The following is a 23,219-nucleotide window of genomic DNA, read 5'->3' as shown; positions in this document are numbered from 1 at the left end:
AAAGTACCACTCTCCTACATTCACAAAAATTTATTTGGCAAGGGGTAAAGAATGATTTATAATGGAGTCGACTGACAGATATCTCCTTAAATCAAGTAATTAAACTTCAAATCACCAGTCATGGAACAAATTAAAATCATAAGTCAACAACAGAATACAGTAAGAAAACCTGAGCAATCATGAAGAAATAGCACACAAACCCAAGTTGTGAAGAACATTTTACAAAATAACTGGCTTCTAATTTTCAAAAGCATTAAGGTCATGAAAGTGAACTCTGATGAACCTTGGCAGGCACTTGGGTGACTCAGTCGCATAAGCATCTGACTCTTGTTTTCAGCTCAGGTCTGATCTTGCAGTCTGTGAGATCAAACCCTGTGTCTGGCTCCATGCTCACAATGTGGAGCCTGGTAAGAATCCCTCTCTTCCCTTCTCTCTGCCCCTCCACTGCTCTATCTTTCTCTATGAATGAATGAATGAATGAATGAATGAATGAATGAATGAATGAAAAAGAACTATGTCAGGCTGAATGAGACTGAAGAAGAATGACAACTAAAGACAAGGCATCTTTTTGCTTTGGATCCTTCTGCATAAAAGACGTTATTTAAACACAAACGCTGAACTGGAATGGGATAAGAATGTTAGTACTAATGTTAATTTCCTAATTTTGATGCAATTTGCTTCCTGATTGCTTTTGTAGAAAAATGCCCTGATTTATAAAAGAAATTAAATCCTCTGATATATTCTACATGACTAGAAGAGTGCAAAAACAATACTCAGTGTGGTTTCATCTGTCACAAATAAAATATGAGTTATTATTAAGAGCAAAAAAGTAATTAAAAAAGCACAATCAGTTAAGTTAAAGTCCTTGTCAATCCCACACAACTCACAAACATATTTTGTTTGGTGTTATTCTGAGAAACAAAATGCACCATAAACGGAAGCTCCTCCAAATGGACTGACACAAAAACATACGTCTGTGTCACTCTGATGGCACACCTGGGAAACTAAACCCTCACCACACACACTCAGCCTCGTTTTCTCATATGCCAAAGCATACATAAAATGAGGACTTGTTTTAAAGAATAGCACATGACTTAGAATATAATACCCACTTACCCTGAGATACTGAAACACTAACTGTCTGTGATCCATTCTTCTCTGTGTTTGCAGGTGGCTTTGCTACAGGAATTCCAAGACCTCCAATGTAAGGGTTGTAATTGTAGGTACCATAATCGGCACCCCAATAATCATACCAGGTACTGCTTATTGGCTTTAAAAAGTGGGAAAAAAATTGTGGTTTATTTTTACCTCTTCATTAAGAATGACATTACTTAGACTATCTAAATTCAAACAAAACTACAAAATAAACATGCTCCCCACCCTTTACAACACCAAAATCTACTTCTCACCTTAATCATCTATAGGAATAGTTAAGTAATTTTCTCTTGATTTTATACCAAAATCTAGAAGTACCTTATTTATTTAGAATCTGAGAGAGGGGTGGGTGCATGGGTGGCTTAGTCAATTAAACATCCAACTCCTGATCTCAGCTTATGTGAGGATCTCACGGTTTGTGAGTTCAAGCCCCATATTCAGCTCTGTGCTGACAGTGCAGAGCCTGTTTGGAATTCTCTCTCCATTCTCTCTACCTATACCCGACTCTGCTTTCTCTCTCTCTGTCTCATACACAAAATAAATAAACTTAAAAAAAAAAAAGTAAAAGGCTATTAGAATCTGAGGGATAATTAACATCCTTAAAAAAAAAATCTCAGGGCACCAGGGAGGCTCAGTCAGTTAAGCATCTGACTTCGGCTCAGGTCACGATCTCATGGTTCATGAGTTAGACCCGCATCAGGCTCCACTCTGACAGTGCAGAGCCTGCTTAGGATTCTTTCTCCTGCTCTCTCTGCCCCTTCCTGACTCATATTCCATCTCAAAATAACTAAAACTTAAAAAACAAAATTTCTTACACACAAAAACAAACAATATAAAGTATCAGGGGAATACCTTGTTTAGAAAAATTTGAGGCTAACATAAAAGTAGAACTTGCAATACACTGGGCTTGGATGAGCTTAAACACTGCTTGAAATTTAGTAATCAATAACTAAGTTTCCCCATGCCTATGAGTGGCTCTTACTAATCTAGGAGACAGTAACAGTGGCTATATTAATAAAAGGGTACATGTTCCTTATACTATTCTATTGATATTATAAAAAAACTGCAAAGTAATGAATGTTGAGAACAATGAATAATGAATTACATTTAGTGATAAACAGGTATACTTTCCTGTTTTAAGTGATTAATAAGCCAAAAGTATAAAATGAAATATTTAAAACGCAAAGAATAGCATATCATACCTTAAAAACTTTAGCTGCAAGAGGATCTTTTTCCAAATCAATATCTAAGGGATCAATGTCGACTTCCATTAGATCTTGAAGTAGCTCAAGATCAATTTCTTTATCTTTTTCCAAAGAAAGAGGAGGTGCACCTTCAGATAATTGAAAACAATTACACTGATAAAGTATATAACATAAAACTAACCAATATATTGATTTTAATTACAGAAAGTTACTTTACTTGTATGTAACATATATTTCTACTGACATAAACATCTCTAAATTTTTGTATTTGACAATTAAACACTAATAAATTATGCAAAAATGTATCCATCTATAAAGAACCAATAAAAAACACAATACGGTTTTGGCCTTAGTAACCACAATACAAAAATAATATAAAAAAATTAATTTTCTACTGAACTAAAATTCTGCATTTTGACATATATATTCAAGGGTGCCTGGGTGGCTCAGCTGGTTAAGAGTCTGACTTCAACTCAGGTCACAATCTCACTCTTCATGGGTTCAAGCCCCACACTGGGCTCTGTGCTAAGCTCAGAGCCTGGAACCTGCTTCAGATTCTATGTCTCCCTCTCTCTCTGCCCCTCCCCCATGCACACTCTGTCTCTCTCAAAAACATATAAAACAGGGGCGCNGCCTGGGTGGCTCAGACTGTTGAGCGTCCGACTTTGGCTCAGGTCATGATCTCATGGTTCGTGGGTTCGAGCCCTGCGTTGGGATCTGTGCTGACTGCCAGCTCAGAGCCTGGAGTCTGCTTCAGATTTTGTGTCTCCCCCTCTCTCTGACCCTTCCCTGCTCACACTCTCTCTCTCTCCCGAAATTAAAAAAAAAAAAAAAAATTAAAAAAATTTTTTAATAAATAAAACATTAAAAAAATATTTGTTTTCATTAAAAAAAAAAAGAGCAAGCGAGCTATGTTTTTAAATAAAACATAAAGAAGGTACCCGTTATGTCGTGTGTCAAAGGCTCATCGATAGTCTCCAGCAGCTGCACTGAAGACTGCTGCAGGGAGTCATCCGAGTCGCCAGCTGCTGCAGCCACATCATCACTCACTGCTCCTTCCTCCATGGCTTCTGCTGCTACTGGAGCCAGCAGCTCTCCTATACGACAGAAGAGAGCCATAACCGTTTTTAACAATTTCTTAACCAATATCCAAATCATATAAAGTACATTTTCCCTCCAATTTAGAGAATGACACCATGTATGCTCCACCAACTATGAAAGATTGAGGCAAAAGATTCTCCACCTACCGTGGAAATACTAGGACCCACCACACTATCCTCAAATGTTAAAGACAAGTAAGTAGTAGAAAACACAAAATGTTTAATATGACCAGGAGTTATTATAGTTCCTTTACATGTATTAACTCACTCATTCATCAAAACAACTTTATAAGGAAGGTACTCTTTCTTATTATCCTCATTTTATGGATGAAAGGAATGAGGCACAAAGAGTCCTCAAGGCCACATAAAGAATAAGTAGCTCATTGCTAATATTAATAATGAAACTGACTTTCTCTAATGTCCCTGTTCTTTAACAATGTAACTCCTCATAAAGACTTGACATTTATCACAACTGTCAACATAACTAATACAAAGTAACTCCAAATGGTTGCTGCTGATACATTAAACAGACCTTTTACACTTTGGAGAATTACAGTTTCTTTTAAATGTTACTTATTCAAGCCATGACCAGCTAATTTGGACATACCCTATGAAACATACACCCAGACAAACCTGCTAATATATCCTGTAGCATACAGGTTAAGGAATACTGAGCCCAAGCACCACCCCAAGATATATCTCCTCTATTAAAGTCAGTTCCAACCAAAAGCAGTAGCAGTCTTTCCAGCTGGGGTTCATTCACAATCTCACACAGATGTATAGTTGGCCTCGTGGCATTTGCAATGCGTGCCAGGACCTGCAATACATTTAAAAAAAACAGACACTTAAACATCAATTACACATGTTTTCTCCAAAAATAAACAGTTGAAATAATAGTCCTCATTAATGAGATATGCTTTCAGTGTCAAAATAATTGTTTGAGACAAAATGCAGAGAAATGTATTTTCATGAATCAAATATCAAAATCTCATTAAAATTTTTGGTGGATTGGTTAAAAATAATAGTTACAAATAATGAATATGCTACAAGAAAGCCTTCAGGGCATTAAAACCCCTAATCATCATAATCTAGCACTTATTTTTGTATTTCTTATTTTAATTAATAGGAAAAAGGTAGGCTGGAGATAGACATACCTACCTGACAGAGATTTCAAATCTATGTTATAGTTTTAACTAGGTTAAAAATATGAATCACATCTCTTAAGGAATATACTTTTTAAATCTTTCAAAGAACAATAAAAAAAACCTGAATTACATAAAGAAAACCAATAAAAGCACTATTATTTCTCTTAATCAAACAATTAAGGACTGCATTCTTTCTTTTTCTTACCCTCGAAGTCTCTAATTATAAATTATGCCTATTACTTTACTAACCTTACAAACAAACAGCAAGAGATCTGCATGACATGTAAAATCCATGGAGAGGAGAAACAGAACAAGTTTCTGCACTACTGAAATACAACGTTCATGGGCCAGGGTGAATGGAAGTGGTTCTATCTCTGGACTTTCCTTTGTTGTTGTAACTTCTGTATCTAAATTAGAGCGGGACCATTCTGCTGTCCGACGTAACCGAATTAAATCCTTGAAGTGCTGCACAGAGAAATTTACAATATTTAAATCAGTGTTTATTAATGTTTATTATTATGTATTTTTATCTATTATTATAAGATGTTTACTATTATTAATATGAGAAAGAGCAAGCATGTGTGCATGCCTGCGCAAGCGAGCAGCAAAGGGGCAGAGAAAAAGGGAGACACAGAATCCAAAGCAGACCGCAGGTTCTGAGCTGTCAGCACACAGCCCACGCAGGGCTCAAATTCATGGATCGTGAGATCATTACCTGAGTTGGTAATGTTTAACCTACTTAGCCACCCAGTCGCCCCTAAATCAGTGCTTATTAAGTGAACATTCTTTATGGATGAAAATATTCACTTTGGAAAACTTACAACTTCTAAAGAACAAAATTTTAGATAATCCATAAGCTTCAGAAAGTAACCGTACTTTCTGATTTCATACATCCAACTACTGGTATAAACAACTCCCTGCAAAATCCTGTTTTAACTATGTTGCTGATAAGTCATTTCCAAATCCTAACTGTTATCTCCATATTATAACTAGACTTAATCAATTCCTCACCCATGGGCCAAGGGAAATAAATGGAAGACTTTCACTTCCATTTCTGAAAAGTGAAATTCTACACTAAGGCTACATTAGGTCAAATCTAACATCTTGAATAAAAATTACCAAAACACCCAAAACATAATTCAGAAAAGGTGGATAATAAACCCATATAACATAACTTCAAGTACAGAGTATGAACTCAAGTTACTGCAAAATCTGGTGGAATAACTTCATATTTAAAGAAACACAATAAACAAAATCAGCTACTATATGTGTTATCCCCCCAAAATTAAAAAATAAATATTAACTGAGGCACCTGGGTGGCTCCGTTGGTTAACTGTCTAACTTCGGCTCAGGTTATGTGCAGTTCATGTGTTCGAGCCCTATATCGGGCTCTGTGCTGACAGCTCAGAGCCTGGAGCCTGCTTCAGATTCTGTGTCTGCCTCTCTCTCTGCCCCTCTTCTGCAGTCACTTTGCCTCTTTCTCTCAAAAATAAACATTTTTTTAAAAAATTAAGTAATATATCATTATATTTAAAATTTTTATTTACAAATCACTAGATGGATTTTCACTTAGAAAGAACACATTAAATACACAATACATTTCCTTGACTCTTTTATCTTCAATTTACTGGCACACAATCCACTTTAAAGTAAGCACACTGGAGGGCATGTGGGTGGCTCAGTCAGCATCTGACTTCAGCTCAGTCATGATCTCCGTCTCTGAGTTCGAGCCCTGTGTTGGGCTATATAGGCTGACAGCTCAGAGTCCAGAGCTTGCTTCAGATTCTGTGTCTCCCTCTTGCTCTGCCCCTCCCTGTGCTTGCATTCTGTCTCTCTCAAAATAAAGGCATAAAAATTAAAAAAAAAACAAAAAAAAACACCACACTGGAAACATACTGTGAATCCACATTTATCCTATATTTCCTTGAGTTAAAAGCTATCTCCTCTCAAGAAAAGGGTTTAGAATAGATTTTTCTGTTGATAAGCAGTATATTTTAAGTTTCTTAATTATTGTTAAAGATACTTTACTCAATTAAAAGGAAAAGTGACTTATCCAAAATAATTACATTAAAAACCATAGCTCATACCTTTGAAGTAGCCTGCTTTAGTTTTGCTTGCTCTACCAGAAGCTTATATGATGATCCTTTGTTACTCTGTATTTTTTCTTTTTCCATCTGTTCCACCAAAGCTTTCTGTTTAGCTTTTAACAAGTTAAGTTGCTGAGAAGGAGAAGAAGATTAATCTAACTTTTTAATCTAAATTTAGCTAACAGTGTTAAAAAAACAAAGTAAATTACCATATACACTTCATACATACAACTAATGGAATAACTCCCTGCAAGATCTGTTTTGCTGATAAGTCATTTCCAAATCCTGACTTTTCTCTCCATGTTATAACTAGACTTAATCCATTCTTCACTCATGGGAAAAGGCAAATAAATGGAAGATTTTCTTATGTAAGCCACCAATGAGATTGACTGATACGTATTTTTTGAAGGGAAAAGTATTTTTAAATATGCAAGGAAATCTTTTTATTGTGTAATATTCTCAGTTTTGTTTTTATGGCAACCTCCCTCAAGAGTAGTATGTTTTTGAAATACCTATATTTTTTATTGAGGTAACTATAGATATACAGTTGTGAGAAACAAGAGCGATCTTTTGTAGACTTCCATTTCCTCCAATGATAACATTTTGTAAAACTATACAATAATACAACAACAGAGCACTGACATTGTTAAAATACAACAATTTTATTCCGGTTTCTCCAGTTTCACTTCTACTCTTTTGAGTGTGTCTATGTTTGTGTATCTTACTTGTATTGAATTCTACATAAGTAGAGACACATGAACCACCACGATAGTTCCATCACCACCAGATTCCCTCATGTTCTTTTATGTTGCCCACCCACACCCCCCCATCCCAGGTGCCCAAATCCTAACCCCTTGTAACCACCAGCCAGTACCAATGGACAAATAGACCAAAACCAAGAAAAAAAATTTCTGCACAGGAAGACCTTAAATATCCACTGAATGACTTCACCACATCTCCATATAGCCATATGTGCAGAATATGATTCTAAGTATAGTCACTAGAAGGTAATAACTATGATTATAAATGAATAATTTGTTAAGAACTTAAACCTATTTCTTCAAAGAACATCTCAAAAATTTCTACTTTCTTAGATATTTTTTTCATTTTTTTTTTTTACAAATAGTTTGTCAAATTAGTTTCCACATAACACCCAGTGCTCATCCCCACAAGTGTCCTCCTCCATGCCCATCCCCCCTCCCCCCCACATCCATCAGTCCTCAGTTTTTGTCAGCATTCAAGAGTCTCTCATGGTTTGCCTCTCTCCCTTTCCCCCACCATTTCCGCCCTTCTTCTCCCCCTTGTTCCTCCGTCAAGTTCCTCCTAATCCTCCTATATGTGCAAACATATGATATTTGTCCTTCTCTGCCTGACTTATTTCGCTCAGCATAACACCCTCAAGGTCCATCCATGTTGCTACACATGGCCAGATTCCATTGTTTCTCATTGCCATGTAGTATTCCATGGTATAGATAAACCACATCTTCTGGATCCATTCGTCCGTTGATGGACACTTAGGCTCTTTCCATGTTTTAGCTATTGTGGAGAGTGCTGCTAGGAACATTGGGGTACATGTGTTCCTATGACTCAGCATTTCTGTATCCCTTGGGTAAATTCCTAGCAGTGCTATTGCTGGGTCATAGGGGAGTTCTATTGTTAGTTTCCTGAGGAACCTCCACACTGTTTTCCAGAGGGGCTGTACCAGTTTACATTCCCACCAACAGTGTAGGAGGGTGCCCGTTTCTCCACATCCTCGCCAGCATCTAGAGTTCTCTGATTTGCTCATTTTAGCCACTCTGACTGGCGTGAGGTGGTATCTCAGTGTGGTTTTGATTTGTATTTCCCTGATGAGGAGGGATGCTGAGCATCGTTTCATGTGTCTGTTGGCCATCTGGATGTCCTCTTTGGAGAAGTGTCTGTTCATATCTTCTGCCCATTTCTTCACTGGGTTGTTTGTTTTTCGGGCGTGTAGTTTGGTGAGTTCCTTATAGATTCTGGATATTAACCCTTTATCTGATATGTCATTTGCAACTATCTTTTCCCATTCTGTTGGTTGCCTATTAGTTTTGTGGGTTGTTTCCTTTGCCGTGCAAGATATTTTAATATATTATAAAGAAATATTCCCTTGGCCATAACCTCCATGTATGAAGAACAATGTATCCTAAATTAAAACCAGTACGCACATGTATTAGATAATCAACATATGTTATGTGTATGAGAGAACTACCATAAATCAGTATTTGCAGAAAACTATCCTAAAAGTTCCACAATAAACCCAACAATTACAATAACAAATACATTATTTTAATGTATTTCAAAACAATCACAGTCTTAATCAGCAATTTTAATTACGGCAAAAAAGTCATTTTTTTCCTCAACTATTTGAGAATAAGTTGGCAACCTGATGGCCAATCAACCCTGAATACTTTAGTATTTCCTAGGAACCAAATCTCTCTACAAACCACAATAAAACCAGCAAAATCAGAGAATACTACTAATATACCACTACCAACTATGACTCATACCCCATTTTAAGTTTTGCCAACTGTCCCAATAATGTCCTTCACAGTAAAGAATAAAATAGTAGTATTTTACTAAGGTAAATCGAGTAGGTTATATTTTAGGTTTGTTTTCCACCTTTATATCCTAAATTAAACACAGCAAGCATAAACATTAAGTGTTCAATAAATTCAGCCTAATTCAAAAGGATGCAAATTATTACCACCTACAATTAGTTAAGAGTTAAAAAAAAAAAAAAGGTGAGGGAGAAGCTTCACATCATTTTTCTTGCAAAGGATCAAATAGCTTATAGTTGAAAAACACAGAAGTGAAAACAATTTAGTGCTAAGTCCATGTTTTTAAAGAAGTCTAAAGCTTTCACAAACTTTAGATCCTAAGGATTTTCATATAAATTCTCATTACAGTTTAAATCAATTATATAAATAATTATTGATAAGACACTAGGCTCCATACTAGGTATGAAGGATGTAGTATATGACCTTGTATATACTGTAAGAGAAAAGAGACAGACCCATTAAAAAAAAAAAAAAAGTAATGGCTCACAAGAATCTGATGTCAGCTATAAATTCACTTCTAAACAGTACAGTGCATATGGACCAAATATGTGTAATTTCAAGAGAAATCATGGAACCAAGAAAAAATCCAGACATATGCACAGATGTTCTATAACAAAAGCCGCATTCTAATACATGACCCTCTGTGAAAGAAAGATTGAGTGGGTGTACATGCAAACATTTACATATTAAGCAAAGAAAGAAACATATATGCCTATTTATATTTCAAAAAGAAAAAAAAACAAAACTAAAGGGTCATCAACAGGAAAATGAATAAACAGATTCTGGATATTCATGGAATAGTGCTCAAGAATAAAAAGAACCAATGATATACTCAATATGGATGAATCTCAAAAATATTTTGAGGAAAAAAAAAGGCAGGTAAAACAGAACACTCTGCATTACTCCTAACAAGGCTTTAAAAATCATTTACTCACAGTGAAACACACAAATCTCATAGTAACAAAAGAATCCCTACCAAAATTTATGATGAATATAATGAAAGGAAAAATACAGGACATGGGGAACATATTTAGCGGGTATGATCCTAATTTAGAAACCAGAGAAAACCTCTTTAAGGAAGCAAATATAAACTAATGCCTGATGGGCCCCTGGGAGGCTCAGCTGGTTAAGCATCTGACTCCTGATTCTGGCTCAGGTCTGGTCTCACGGTTCCTGAATCTTAGCCCCACCACATGGGGCCCTCCGCTGACTACACGGAGCCTGCTTGGGATCTTCTCTCTGTGTCCCTCCCCCCGCTCTTGTTGTCTCAAAATAAATAAATAAACTTAAAAAAAATAAACTAATGCCTGAACTAATGCCTAGTAAGTTAGGTTATCCTATGTGGTGGGAAAGGAAACTCACCACATGGGAAAATCCTGGATGAGAAAACTGGTGGTGCATGAACTCAAATTCAATATGGCTAGACTAAAATTCAAACCTGACAGGCACAAAGAGGGGCAGAAGACACATATTCTCAAGCCATGTTAAGGACTTTGATCTTCATGCACAGATCAACTGGAAGATACTAAGAACTGGAGAAGGAAATGATGTAAGGTTTGACTGAGAAAGAACAAAAAGGATGACAGGCCTTCTGACCAGACAAAGGAAAATGAAAGCCTCTCACTCAGAATGGTAGTAACAGAGACGTGAAAAGGCAGATACGTTAAAGGACCTCACCAAATATCTGTAAACTACAAACTGCTGCCATCTTACAAATAAAGAAGCAGTCTCAAAACTTGTTAAATAATTTCCCTAAGTACCTCATTAAATATCATACGTGAGATTTGACAGTAAGCTCATGCAACCTCAAAAGCAATGTTTTCAAACATTAAAATTTTAAAAGTGTATTGAAAATTACCTGTTTATGATGAACTAGCTGCTTTCTGATTTTTCTGGAATATAATCTATCAAGGCTACTGCTGCCTTTCGAAGACCTATTTATGCTGTGAGTGTGCAGATTGTTGTTAATAAAACTCCACTGGTTACCTATAAGAGCAAAAGTTTTATTAATAATTCTGTAAAATGTGGTTTTAAAATACTTTCCATACCCAGAAAATAAAAATTTATAAACATGTCAATCACAACAAAGCAGTTTTAAAGAAACTGAGCATTACAAAGAAATTAGTAGTAAGATTTAACCCTAGAAAGGCTAATCCAGATCCTAAATGACTTTAAGATCAGAGTTTTCTTGTCTCCAATCTTTCCTTTAAGATAACAGCCATCTTTCCCCACAGTTCCTTAAGATTAATCTTTGTACAACACACCACTGATGTAACTCAATTCAACAACAAATGCTCACTACTATGTCAAACCCATACGTTCATGCAAGGACCCAAAAAGAGAGTGTTCAATAATGTGGCTTAATAAGTGTAAAAATAAGGTTAAACAGTTCAATAATTATGCTGTGTAGCTCAAATTATTCTCATTTTTTTTTAAATGTGTCCAGACTATTACTTTAAGTATCATTCCTCTTTTCAATTCAGGCTCAATACCACCCCTGACCCATCTCCAATTACTTGTCTATACCTGCTTAGACCTAAAGATATCTTTTCCTATTCTCTAATATCCATTAGTCAAGTCTGTTCAAATTCTTCAAAACCTACAAAAAATGTCTTGCAACAGTGCATTTGCATATTATCGGAATGCTATAAATAAAAACTAAGACCTCTAATAGTGTAATATTCCAACTTTATATGACAGTTAGATGTAATTGTACAGATATCTCTGTATCCCATAAAAGACTAAACTGAGACACTGACTCTAAATATTTAAGACATATTTTCTCTGAATGAATAAAATTTCCCACCCTTTCATCAAATGTAATGGACACCATTTATCAAATGATAATCAACTGATTTACCTATAAAACACCCTGAGGGGTCTTTTTTAATACTATGGCCCAGACAATGTGTAAAATTCAAAATTATGGCACTTAGATATAAGGTGCAGCTATTTCAAAACCTTTAGGAAAAATGTTGTTAGGCTGGAAAAAAGAAAAAAAATAATTTGTCTTACAGTCTGATTTCCTTTAATTTTTAAATTTTTCTATGCCTCGGGGTGCCTGAGTGGCTCAGTCGTTTGAGCGTCAGACTTCTGCCCAGGTCATGATCTCTAGATCCGTGAGTTCAAGCCCCATGTCGGGCTCTGTGCTGACAACTCGGAGCCTGGAGCCTGTTTTGGATTCTGTGTCTCCCTCTCTCTCTGCCCCTCCCTCACTTGTTCTCTGTCCCTAAAATAATAAACTATAAAAAAATTTTTTTTTAAATTTCTATGCCTCGAAACTTCAAGGAGAAAGACAGAAACTCAAAAAAATTTTTGGTAATTTCTGAATATAAGCATAAAAGCTCTTTATAGTTGATTAGAACAATACTCCATGATGATAAATAGAGTGACACACTATACCAAAATAACAGATTTCCTATTCATAAATTCACTGATATGTATGGTATTACAAAGTGTTTAAATGAGCCTAGAAAAACCTCATTGAAAGACATAGTTGTATTCAGACATTAAAAGTCATGCTCACATAGGGGTTTGTCCATTAAGTCCTTCAAAAATAAATTCTAACCTTAAAACAGATTTCTGGTAAATTTAATTCACACTTTACATAAATTACATACAGCTGGAATTTCCAGGTGACTAGCCAGTTCTGGAACAACTGTGTACTCACTCAAAATCCCCACCAACAGATTATTATAAACTTCTGATACCTGTCAGAAACCTTTCCCTGTCTTTACCATTCAAAGGTTTCTTTGCAGCTGCTGCTTCATCTTCAACAGTTGCCACATAATCCAACAACCGGGACACCAGCATAACAACCCAACTGATCATGGGAATATCTAGTACTCCTATGTAGAGATGACAGGGAGAAAAAACAATCAGGTGTCTATGGTATGAAAATAGATTCTTAGTCATAGGTTGAATCCAACAGATAATAATTTATAAACTAGGAAACAAGGTATAAGGTCCTAGTCTTAGGCTTACAATAACTAAATTAAAAAAAAAATCTCTCACTTTCTCATTCATAAAGTTTTATAAACTATGTTCTTAAGTTTTTTCCCAATAACAATTTTGTTGCTCAAATGAAATATATTATCGATGACCAGAACAGCAACTGTGCCTTAAATTAACAGAGACTTAAATAAGAGACTGTGAGGAGTGCCTGGGTGGCTCAGTCAATTAAGCATCTGAATCCAGCTCAGGCCATGATCTTGATTCCAGGCTTTGAGCCCCGCATTGAGCTCTGCTGACAGCTAAAATCGTGGAGCCTATGTCTCTCTCTCGGTCCCTTCCCCACTCGTGTTCTTTCTTTCTCTCTACCTTTTCTCTTTCAAAAATAAACACAACACTAAAATAAGAGAGTTTGATCTTAGTTATGAGTATATAGAAAAAACACAATAGTTCCCAAATTCAAAATTCAAATAATGAAAACATAATAGACTTTTAAAGCTATAAACATATGGCAATCAACTACATGAAAGTCTACATCATGAAAATATTAACATAAAAATGTGTTGTGATGATTATTAAAGTAAGTACTTCACAGTAGCCATTTTATGACAGCAGTAGTAATAGGAATCTTATGTTTTTACAAAAGACGACCACTTTAAACAATACCTTCTGTCCTCCTATGCATGGGTAACTGCGGCTGAAGAGGTGACAATAAATTATCCAAAAGATTTAGTAAGCTTTCTAATACTCCACTATTACTAAGAGATCTTTGACCAATGCAGGAAAGTAACATGAATACCCTAAAAAAGAGATATAAATACTCAGTATGAATCAATTTCCTCATTTAAAAAATAATTTACATTGAAATTTAACAAACAAATGATAGGATGTGCAATTCTTAGCACGACTAATATCTGGAGCTATGATGTTAAAATTACCTCTTTTCAAACTACTGGTTGTATTTCTTAACTATATCTATAAGAAATCAAGAAGAGAACTTTATCAAAGTCTCAAAAAATATATTTAACAGATAAAGTAACATAATCTGTTAGGAAATACTTGTAAACACAAATTACAAACTCTGCAGATTGAATTACAAAACTAAAGAAGGTAGTCTGGTTATATCATGTGTAATCTTCAACATGCGCTTTGCTGGGCATTTCCCAAACCCCGGAAAGACATGCTTCATTTCTCCATTCAGTATCCACATATATAGGATTTCAAAATCTGAGCACTGACTATGAGAAGCAGAAATTACGAATAACAAACAACTCCAGTATCTTGTGACCTACCTATCTTGTGGAAAGATGAGAAGCTGCTCTGAATTGTACAATTCCTGAAGAACATTAGAAAGAAATTGACCCCACCATCTTTCACCACCACAGAGCTGAACAAGTAGAAGACCAGTATGCAATCGTATTTTTGGGGTTCCACTGATGCACAAGTGTTTAAAGAGCTCTTCACAGGCCTGGGCGTGAAACGTGCTCTGCAAAACTGCAGGAACAGAGTGTCCTATTACAAAACAGAAAACAATAAAATTTCCTATTTAAGTGTATGCTGTAATATCAGTATCAGCATACCTAAGTACACTTTCCTCTTTACCAGCAATCAGTACACAATTGTATTTTATTTATTTTGCTATTCATTTAATTATTCTTCACGAGTAGAATTTTAATTTTAATTTAGAATTTTAATTTTAATTTAACACTTGGGGAGGAGAAAAGCTACTAGGAAGCAGTTCAATCAACTATATTTCTTACGGGTGGAGTTGGGTATATCAGATAGCTGAGTACATGTCTTTGCATGTGTGCATGTATAATGATCAAAAATAGCTCAGAGTGCATGTGTATTCATCAAAAATAGCCCCTGGTTAGAAAATTACAATATCTTAGGTTAGCAATTTAGTAACAGTTTTCATAATAACAATATTTAATGTATTGCCAATAACTAAATGATGTGCCACCATCAACAGCAAAACTCAAGAAAATAATCGAAAATGTATTTAAAACAAAAACAAGTAAAAGTATGGGGGGGGGAGTTAACCTACAAACACAATTCATAGTCACTTTAGAAAGGATATCAGGGGCGCCTGGGTGGCTCAGTCGCCTAAGTGCCCGACTTCAGCTCAGGTCATGATCTCACAGTTCATGGGTTCACGCCCCGCATTGGGCTCTGTGCTGATACCTAGCTCAGAGCCTGGAGCCTGCTTCCAATTCTGTGTCTCCCTCTCTCTCTGACCCTCCCCTGCTCACACTGCCTCTCTCTCTCTCAGAAATAAATAAAACATTAAAAAAAAAAAGATAGGATATCAAAATGAGCTATACTCAGGAAGTATTAACACAACAACACAACATGCAACAAAATCACATCAAACACATTTCTAGGATTTGAAGAACTTAAGCCAAATACAAACCATTGGAAGAGTGAAGAAGACTGAGCAAAGTGTCCAATAAATATCTGATGATGGTACGTAACTGCTCTGTGGAAGATGTCTGAATCAAATCTTTTGGATCCGATGTTTCACTTAATACCTTCCGACTTGTGCCTAGAGCTACTCTGAGCCTCTGTACTGCATTATGAGCCAAATTCAGTTGAAGCTGTAGCTGAATACAATCTTGATAGGCAGAAAAAACTCTACTATCTTCCTCAACTGCCTTGTCTGGTTTTCGCAAAAAGTACTGTGCATTGTTAGCACTGTTGAGAGGTGGAAGATCGATACTTTGCAAAAGAGTTTCCAGTCGATGACAAGCTAAGTTATACCTGTAAATAAAAAACACATGTACAAAATAATCCCTGCAATGCTTTCTTTGATGTGTATGTATAAATGTACACTGAAAATTAAATCTCTACAACCATTAAAAAGAATTAATCAGTTAAGTATTAAAGAAATAGAGCCAATTATTTAATCACAATATTTTAATTTATCAAGTATCACTGTAATGTTCTAGTTTCCTACTTCCTTTTGTTCTTTTTTTAAAAGTTCTTTTTTTTTTTTTTTTTGTAATCTCTACACCCAAAGTGGGACTTCAACTCATAACCCCAAGATTAAGAGTCACATGCTCTTTTGACTTAAGCCAGGTGCCCTGTCCTTTTGTTCTCTTCTATACATCTATGAAAAGGCATTTCTTGGAAAATATACATAAGGCATACAATATAAAAGGTTTCAATAAGATTAAATAAACTGCAATTTTCTAATAACCTGCACTGTATATCTTCCTGTAGAGCAACCATCATTGCTAAATGCTGATCAATTTCTGGTTGGTTTGCAGATTCACCCTCTCCCCTTAAAGGATCATGCATTAACTTCAGCTCACTCTCCCAAGGCAAGATATACGTATGACCGTAGTAAAATCCTAATGGGATTTTGGCTCTGGCATTTGTACTTCCATAACGTCCAATGACAGTGATCTGAAATTAAAAAACAAAAAAACAAAAAGCAAAAACATAAATATACATACACATCCATCTGCAATAAAGTTCTGAGCAATGTATTTAAAAAAGCAGTTATACTTTTTAATTCTATGTCTAAGTATCTTTCATAACTTGTCAGAAACATGGAATTCGCTGTCTTGAAGTATTTTACCTTCATGAATCTGCACACAGGAGGTGGTATCAAATCATGCAGAATTAGTGAATGGGTGCTTATATCAGTTGCCACTACCAGTCGCCTCCCATCCACCTCTTCTCCTAATGTCCAAATGTCAATTGACAAGGAGGCCAAGTCTCCACAAGTGGGAATCAATACATCTGTCAACAGTATTGGTCTGCCAAAATCCAAGGTCACAAATCTCCTTGCTCCTATGAGAGAGAGCAATAGATGACAAAAAATACCATTGTTTCAATTAACCAAAAGATACATTAAAAAATAGTTGGGAACACTCATCTTAAAATATGAAATCAACTTATTAAACAACAAACAAATGAGAAAAAGACTAGGTAGCCTTTGAAAATTTTCAGAAACCTCAATCCATGCTAGTTAAGACTGAAGCAAAAAATACACAAGAATAAGTTTGTTACTATAATGACAATCAACTGTGCATATAAGCGTAATTAATTTTTTTAATGTGTATTTATTTTTGAAAGAGAGAGAGAGAGGGACAGAGTGCAAGTGAGGGAGGGGCAGACAGAGAGGGAGACACAGAATCTAAAATAGGATCCAGGCTCTGACCCTGTCAGCACAGAGCCCAATGCAGGACACAAACCCACGAACCACCAGATCATGACCTGAGCCGAAACTGGATACCTTACCAACTGAGCCACCCAGGTGCCCTGAACTTAATTTAAAACATCAGAGTAGAAAAACCGTGTTATCAAAAATAGTATATAGATGAATTCTTAAAGGTATCTGTTCTTTTTTCAATCATTTGGTCATTTAAAAAAATAAATTTCCACCTAGATGCATTGAGGATACCAAATTATATTACCTTAGTTTCCTCAAGCCTTGATTAACTTCTTCTGGAGTGAGATTTTACATTGTGGTTACAATGTAAAGTAAAAGTGCAAGGTGGAAATCACATGCTGTCAGCACCACCACTATAAAAAATTCCTGAGGAAGGTCCTCCAATGAAGACAAATACAGATTGTCTCAAACCCTGTTTCTGCCCAGCTACTGACACATCACTGTCTCCTCAGTTCAGTACTAGGTGAAGTCGATGGCTTACTCTCAAGGATCACACTCAAGAGACAGGGTTGCCTCTTTGTACAAGTACTAGAATCACACTCAGCACGGTTGAGATGCACACGTTAATGAAAGGCAAAAATGATCAGAGAGGAACGGAAGAAAGAAGAGATTTGCATCTCTCAGCTCACACACATTTCAGAATAAGCCCAATTAGTGAAATAGTAGACAGCATCATTAATCACGTAATTTTTTTCTTCTTTACGGTGAGGAGCACTATTCTAATAACCTTGCCAGCTACATTTCACAGTGAAGGAATCAACTGAATTTCTAGAACTAGTTTTTAATGGAGCTAGTTTAAAAGCAAACAAGGTAGTTACCAATACTTTCCCAGATTAAAAAAAAAACAAACAAAAAACAAAGAACATAATTATTCTACATCCTACAGTCAATTCCATTGATAAAACAAGACCAAACTGCAGTATAAACAACTGTTCACATTTCCTAAGACTACACAACAAAACACACTCTAAACGTTACAAATGCTGATGTTGATACCAATGAAGGATTAGTTGAGCAAAAAACACCATTAAGAATTTTTACTTTAGGGGCAGCTGAGTGGCTCAGTCAGTTAACCATCTGACCTCAGCTCAAGTCATGAACTCACAGCTGCTGGGTTCAAGCCCTAGGTTGGCCTCTGCACAGACAACTGAGAGCCTAGAACCTACCCTGGAGTCTGTTTCTCCCTCTCTCTCTCTATGCCTCACCCCAGCTCATGCACTCTCTCTCTCTCTAAATAACAAATAAACTTTAAAATTTATTAAAACCAAAAAGAATTCAACTGTTTATTTTTTTAAAAAACTCTCTCTTCCAAAAAGAAACAGTGCAATGCAATAAACTATTCATATGATGCAAAGTGACACAGTCTGCATTATAGGCATAGTACTTTCTTCTATAAGAGGAGTCTGTTGAATTCTGCTGCAGCACAAGCCCAGAACTAATAGTTTGATAGGATGATAAAGTTAAAATCACCTGTGGTTTATTAGTGAACCACCTATCCCAGTTACAGGTTGCTAGCATGTAAATATGGAATAAACTTAAGTAGAATTTGAATTATCAAGAGACCATGAAATGTTATTAATCTTACTTAAGTTACTAAATTCAGCAGTAAGTCTGTCTGCTATTTTCTGGAAATGATTTCAACACCGGGATGCTGTTCTTAGGAATATTTAAGTGTAACTTCCAGTGTAATGATAATTGAGCAGCTACAATGGAGTTAGATATACATGTCCATTAGAGTTCAACAGGTGGGATCCATGTCCAGGTGAAATCCACAGCCTAGACAGAACTAGTCAACCTACCCAGGAGCACTTTGCCACCCAATGTGGTTACTACACAGCTGGAGCCTTATGTAGTACATACTTCTGGTAAAATGTACTTACCAAGGAACAGAAGTGATTAACTTGGAAAGGAAAAATCAACTACAGAATATTAAGGGCTAGCAGAACAGGCAAGAAAAATACCTTAAGAAAGTCAAAGATTACCTGAATGCATTCGCTCTATAATAATGGACTGGTGAGGTGGAGGTTGAAGAAAATGTGAAGCATGAGAAATTGCAAGAGCTAGACCAGAACCAAGTGGATTCTAGAAAAGAAAAAAGTATAACTCTATATTGATATTACTCTTGCTCTATACAAACTAGTAACCGTATATCAAATTAACAAGTCTCATCTGATGTACATTCTGTAAAATTTTAGAAAACAATCTAATTTGATGTATCACATTGGCATAATACAATTTTGCCTTCTCAAGCTAGTGTATACATCACAATATTTTTAAACGTCTAAGCGCACACCTACTTAAAATATAAGAATTTACCATTCTGGACTTGTTGGAATTTTTGTTATGTGCAGCAAGATTGACTGTTGGGGGATCAATAACTGAGCCTGGGAAAAGCTGTGCAAGTTCGGCATTAATCACAACGGAAACTGCTTCATTGGGTGGGGTGAGTGGTGGAGTCATAAAGAGTGGTGTTGTTTTTGGAGTGGGTGGAATAACATCAGATGGGTGGATGAAGAATCCGGGGGCTGCCACCGGGTTGGAAGGCACAGAGTTGTGAACAGGACCTACTGCTGGAGCTGCTGATGCTGCGGCAGCCGCTGCGGCTGTTGTCTGATGCAACTTGGCTTCCAGCTTTGCTTTCTGTAAAAGAAGTAAAGACAACAAATTTAGACGGATCCTGCCTACCTAACTGTGGAGAACACTACACAGGAATGCCTTATGAAGATAAACATGGTTCACTAGATCCTAGTTAAGTAAAAATGAAATTAAATGGACTCAACGTAAATTGAGCTTTTCTTCACTATATGAACTTCATTAAATATTTGAGATCAAATTCCCTGCGTTCTGGAAACTTGGACTTCCACAAAGCAAAGGTGGAAAGGAAGAAGAACAACTGCCATATAAACAAGGAACCACAACTCTACTCAGGATAAAACATTAATCGGAGGAGGCTGACCCTTGTGTCGCCTAACCTGAAGCAATCTGTCACCTAGAATCGCAAGGGATGTATTTAGACAACAATGAAAACTCCCAAGCATCTGTCGTTGTTACTAAATTTTAATCCACATGATTTCAAATCATTTTTAAAATGTTTTAGGTTCGTCAATATATAAAAATAGTAACTGGTAACCATAACATTAGACCAAGAGTGTTTAAACGGAGTTACGATGAATTTTACTTAAAGACTGCCCCCCCCAAATATCAATTATAATCCCTCAGATACTTGCCAAATAAAATTTACTTACATAATTTTTAAACACTCAGATATATCACAAAGACATTACCTCAATTTTTGCAGAAACTGATTAGCTCAGATCGGTCAACCTACTCTCCTTTACGAAAATAATGGTCATTTTTACAGTACTTTTTTCAGCTTTTGAAGTTTAGAGACAGCATGAACAAAGAGCCAAAGAGTCTCCAACCTGTTGCTGAAGCTTCAAAAGCTGCTGCTGTTTCTCTTGCAGCACCTGCAGCTGTTGCTCGGCTGAAGCCATTGCATGAGAGAGAGACTGCAAAGCTACCTGGGCTGCTGAACTCAGGGCTGTCGAAGCTTCCCCAACTGTCCCCGATGACAGTCCACCTACTGCAGGAGTAACCCCGAAGGAACTCACTGGCGTAAGACAAGGGGGGAGAAAAGGGATGAAGAAAAGGTTCACATAGAAACATATTCCAAGTATACTATTTTGACATTAAAACTAAAGTTTCATTTTAAAAGATAGTAAGCTATAGAGTATAATAGGGAAGTCTTAATGACAAAAGTCTTAATGATAAAAGCATACTCATTGATAATACTAGTATTTGACTTTAAGGGATCCAGGAACTATTCCCAAATCAAAGAAAAATTAGTTAGTATACCTTTGAACTTAGAAACATTTTCAGCATGTAAGAAATCCCATTTAATATGGCTAAAATAAAAACACAAAATGAGAGTAATCCTATTATACAATTTGAGCATAACAAATAAACTGAAATTTGCTTTACTAAGTTTTCCTATAGCAATACCTCCTTCTCCCTCCTGCAAAAAGGTCAAAAAAACCTTCAATTATAAGAATATCATTTAAAAAATCTGATGATACTTATGTCTTCATTTTAAAGCATAGCCTAGACACAGTCTGGCCCACATAGAATACGTAAAACAATGTTTCCTACCATATGCTCCCCAGAACACTAATATGGAGAGAAACAGCTCTGATTTGACCTATGTCAAGTAAGTCTGGCACAGCGGCTTACACATGAATATTACCATTAACGGCTCTATGAAATCTTGTAGGTTAAACATCTTTGACTTTACAGTGTTACTCAAATATAAATTGTAGAAATAACTCCTCATTAAATATTTAACAATATTTGTGGAAAACTCTTAGGAAAAGCTAAGATAAAAGCTTAATATCACAACTTAATGAAACAGATTAGCACAAAATATAGGTATATTGGGAAAAGAGAACCATTACAACAGTAGCAAATGTTTAGTGTGCATTACCATGTGACAGTATTTTAACTAATTACTGTATTCAAGAGATGAACAACCTGAGAAGCAGATACTAAAACTCTGTTTTTAAATTGATGACTCAGAGAAGGGACCTGTAGAGCTGGTAGTGGTAAAACTAGGGTTGGAACCAAGGACTGTGTGAACACAAAGCCAATGAGGAAGCACAGTGCCAAGCACGGAACTTACTTGAATCAACTCATCTGTCTTTGCAGTGGCACACAGGTAGGTTCTACTGTTACCCACTGTATACGTAATGACTCTAAAGCTGAAGAAAGCAATTTGCTAATACCTGAAAGGGAGGCGGGGGAAAAAAACCCAGGTACATGACAGCCTATCTTAACAAGTAACAATGCTACACTGTGCCAGGATTCAAAAAATAAACTATTTAAAAAATTAAACTGTAATCAACAAGATAGCAGTAACAATGAAAACTTTTACAATTAAAAGTGTCCTCAACTTAAAAAAAACAACATACATTTATTACAGAATAGCCATACTATACTTCATTTAACTTTCAAGAATCCTACAAGCTTGGTCAAAGAGCGAGCAATCAAAACTCACATAAGCTAAGTGCTGCCAAATGAAATCCATTTACTTCATCTAATGTTCCATCAAAGAGACAGCTATTAATTCCAACTCCAGTGGGAAAATTGTTGGACTTACTTAAGCACTCCTATTGTACTTTTTTGGGTAATTATAGTCATATTCAGTATTAACCATGTGGAGTTTAGCCCTAAACAGACTTTAAAATCCAATGCCCAAATAATACTTGTGGGAAAATGAAGTAAGTCACCAGAAACACAAAGATACTTTCCAAAAGAAATAAGTGATTTTGCAACTACAAATTTTTTAGCTCTTTTGCCCAGTCTGAGTCTGCAATATCCTTTTCTATTTTTATACAGAGAGAGTCAAAAACCATTTATATATATGAGAGAGAGAGAGAGAGATGAAAACAAAATAAAAACTACCATAACCACCATATCTATTCAGTATCATGTAGTAAATTCTAGAAAGCACAAAAAAGCAAGAAAAAAAGTAAAAGATATAATGATTAGAAAAACAACAAAATAAAACTTATTAACAGATGACATGATTGTATATATAAAGTCTTTAAGAATCTAAAACTATTAGAATTGGTAAGCTAATATAAAAGTGTCACATGAGATTAATATACACAAATTAATTATACTTTTAAAGACAAGCAACCAAAAAAAGGGAAATAAAGAAAAATATTGCTTTATTAGCAAAAAAAAAAAATCAAACAGCTAAGGATAAATCTGAAAAAGATGTGCTAAACATCAACACTAAAAACTAAAAACATCTCCCAGAGC

General features: G+C 35.8%; 1 protein-coding gene across 5 annotated transcripts in view; it reads right to left on the bottom strand.

The window, feature by feature from the left end:
• BIRC6 (baculoviral IAP repeat containing 6) overlaps positions 1 to 23,219 on the bottom strand; it is a 222,709-nt gene that overhangs the window by 115,372 nt on the left and 84,118 nt on the right. For 3 of the 5 annotated variants that reach the window (XR_013337241.1, XM_077772791.1, XM_077772793.1), the window contains exons 24-39: positions 20,822 to 21,009; positions 19,716 to 20,039; positions 19,382 to 19,481; positions 16,803 to 17,017; positions 16,419 to 16,627; positions 15,633 to 15,979; positions 14,512 to 14,731; positions 13,886 to 14,019; positions 12,979 to 13,116; positions 11,127 to 11,254; positions 6,693 to 6,824; positions 4,855 to 5,070; positions 4,094 to 4,277; positions 3,302 to 3,457; positions 2,358 to 2,488; positions 1,117 to 1,270 (exon numbers count right to left, since the gene is read on the bottom strand). Coding sequence is in view for 4 of the 5 variants with exons in the window: in XM_077772791.1 (XP_077628917.1) it covers positions 1,117 to 1,270; positions 2,358 to 2,488; positions 3,302 to 3,457; positions 4,094 to 4,277; positions 4,855 to 5,070; positions 6,693 to 6,824; positions 11,127 to 11,254; positions 12,979 to 13,116; positions 13,886 to 14,019; positions 14,512 to 14,731; positions 15,633 to 15,979; positions 16,419 to 16,627; positions 16,803 to 17,017; positions 19,382 to 19,481; positions 19,716 to 20,039; positions 20,822 to 21,009 (2,976 nt within the window). In the remaining variant the exon portion in view is untranslated. The remainder of the gene's footprint in view (positions 1 to 1,116; positions 1,271 to 2,357; positions 2,489 to 3,301; positions 3,458 to 4,093; positions 4,278 to 4,854; positions 5,071 to 6,692; positions 6,825 to 11,126; positions 11,255 to 12,978; positions 13,117 to 13,885; positions 14,020 to 14,511; positions 14,732 to 15,632; positions 15,980 to 16,418; positions 16,628 to 16,802; positions 17,018 to 19,381; positions 19,482 to 19,715; positions 20,040 to 20,821; positions 21,010 to 23,219) is intronic. The other 2 variants (XM_077772792.1, XM_077772794.1) reach the window with 2 other exon arrangements.

The sequence above is a fragment of the Crocuta crocuta genome, unplaced genomic scaffold (genome assembly GCF_008692635.1).
Source record: "Crocuta crocuta isolate KB4526 unplaced genomic scaffold, BGI_CrCroc_1.0 scaffold363, whole genome shotgun sequence".
NCBI lineage: Eukaryota > Metazoa > Chordata > Mammalia > Carnivora > Hyaenidae > Crocuta > Crocuta crocuta.
The sequence above is the reverse complement of the archived record's forward strand: the minus strand, read 5'-3'. Positions and strand labels throughout refer to the sequence as shown.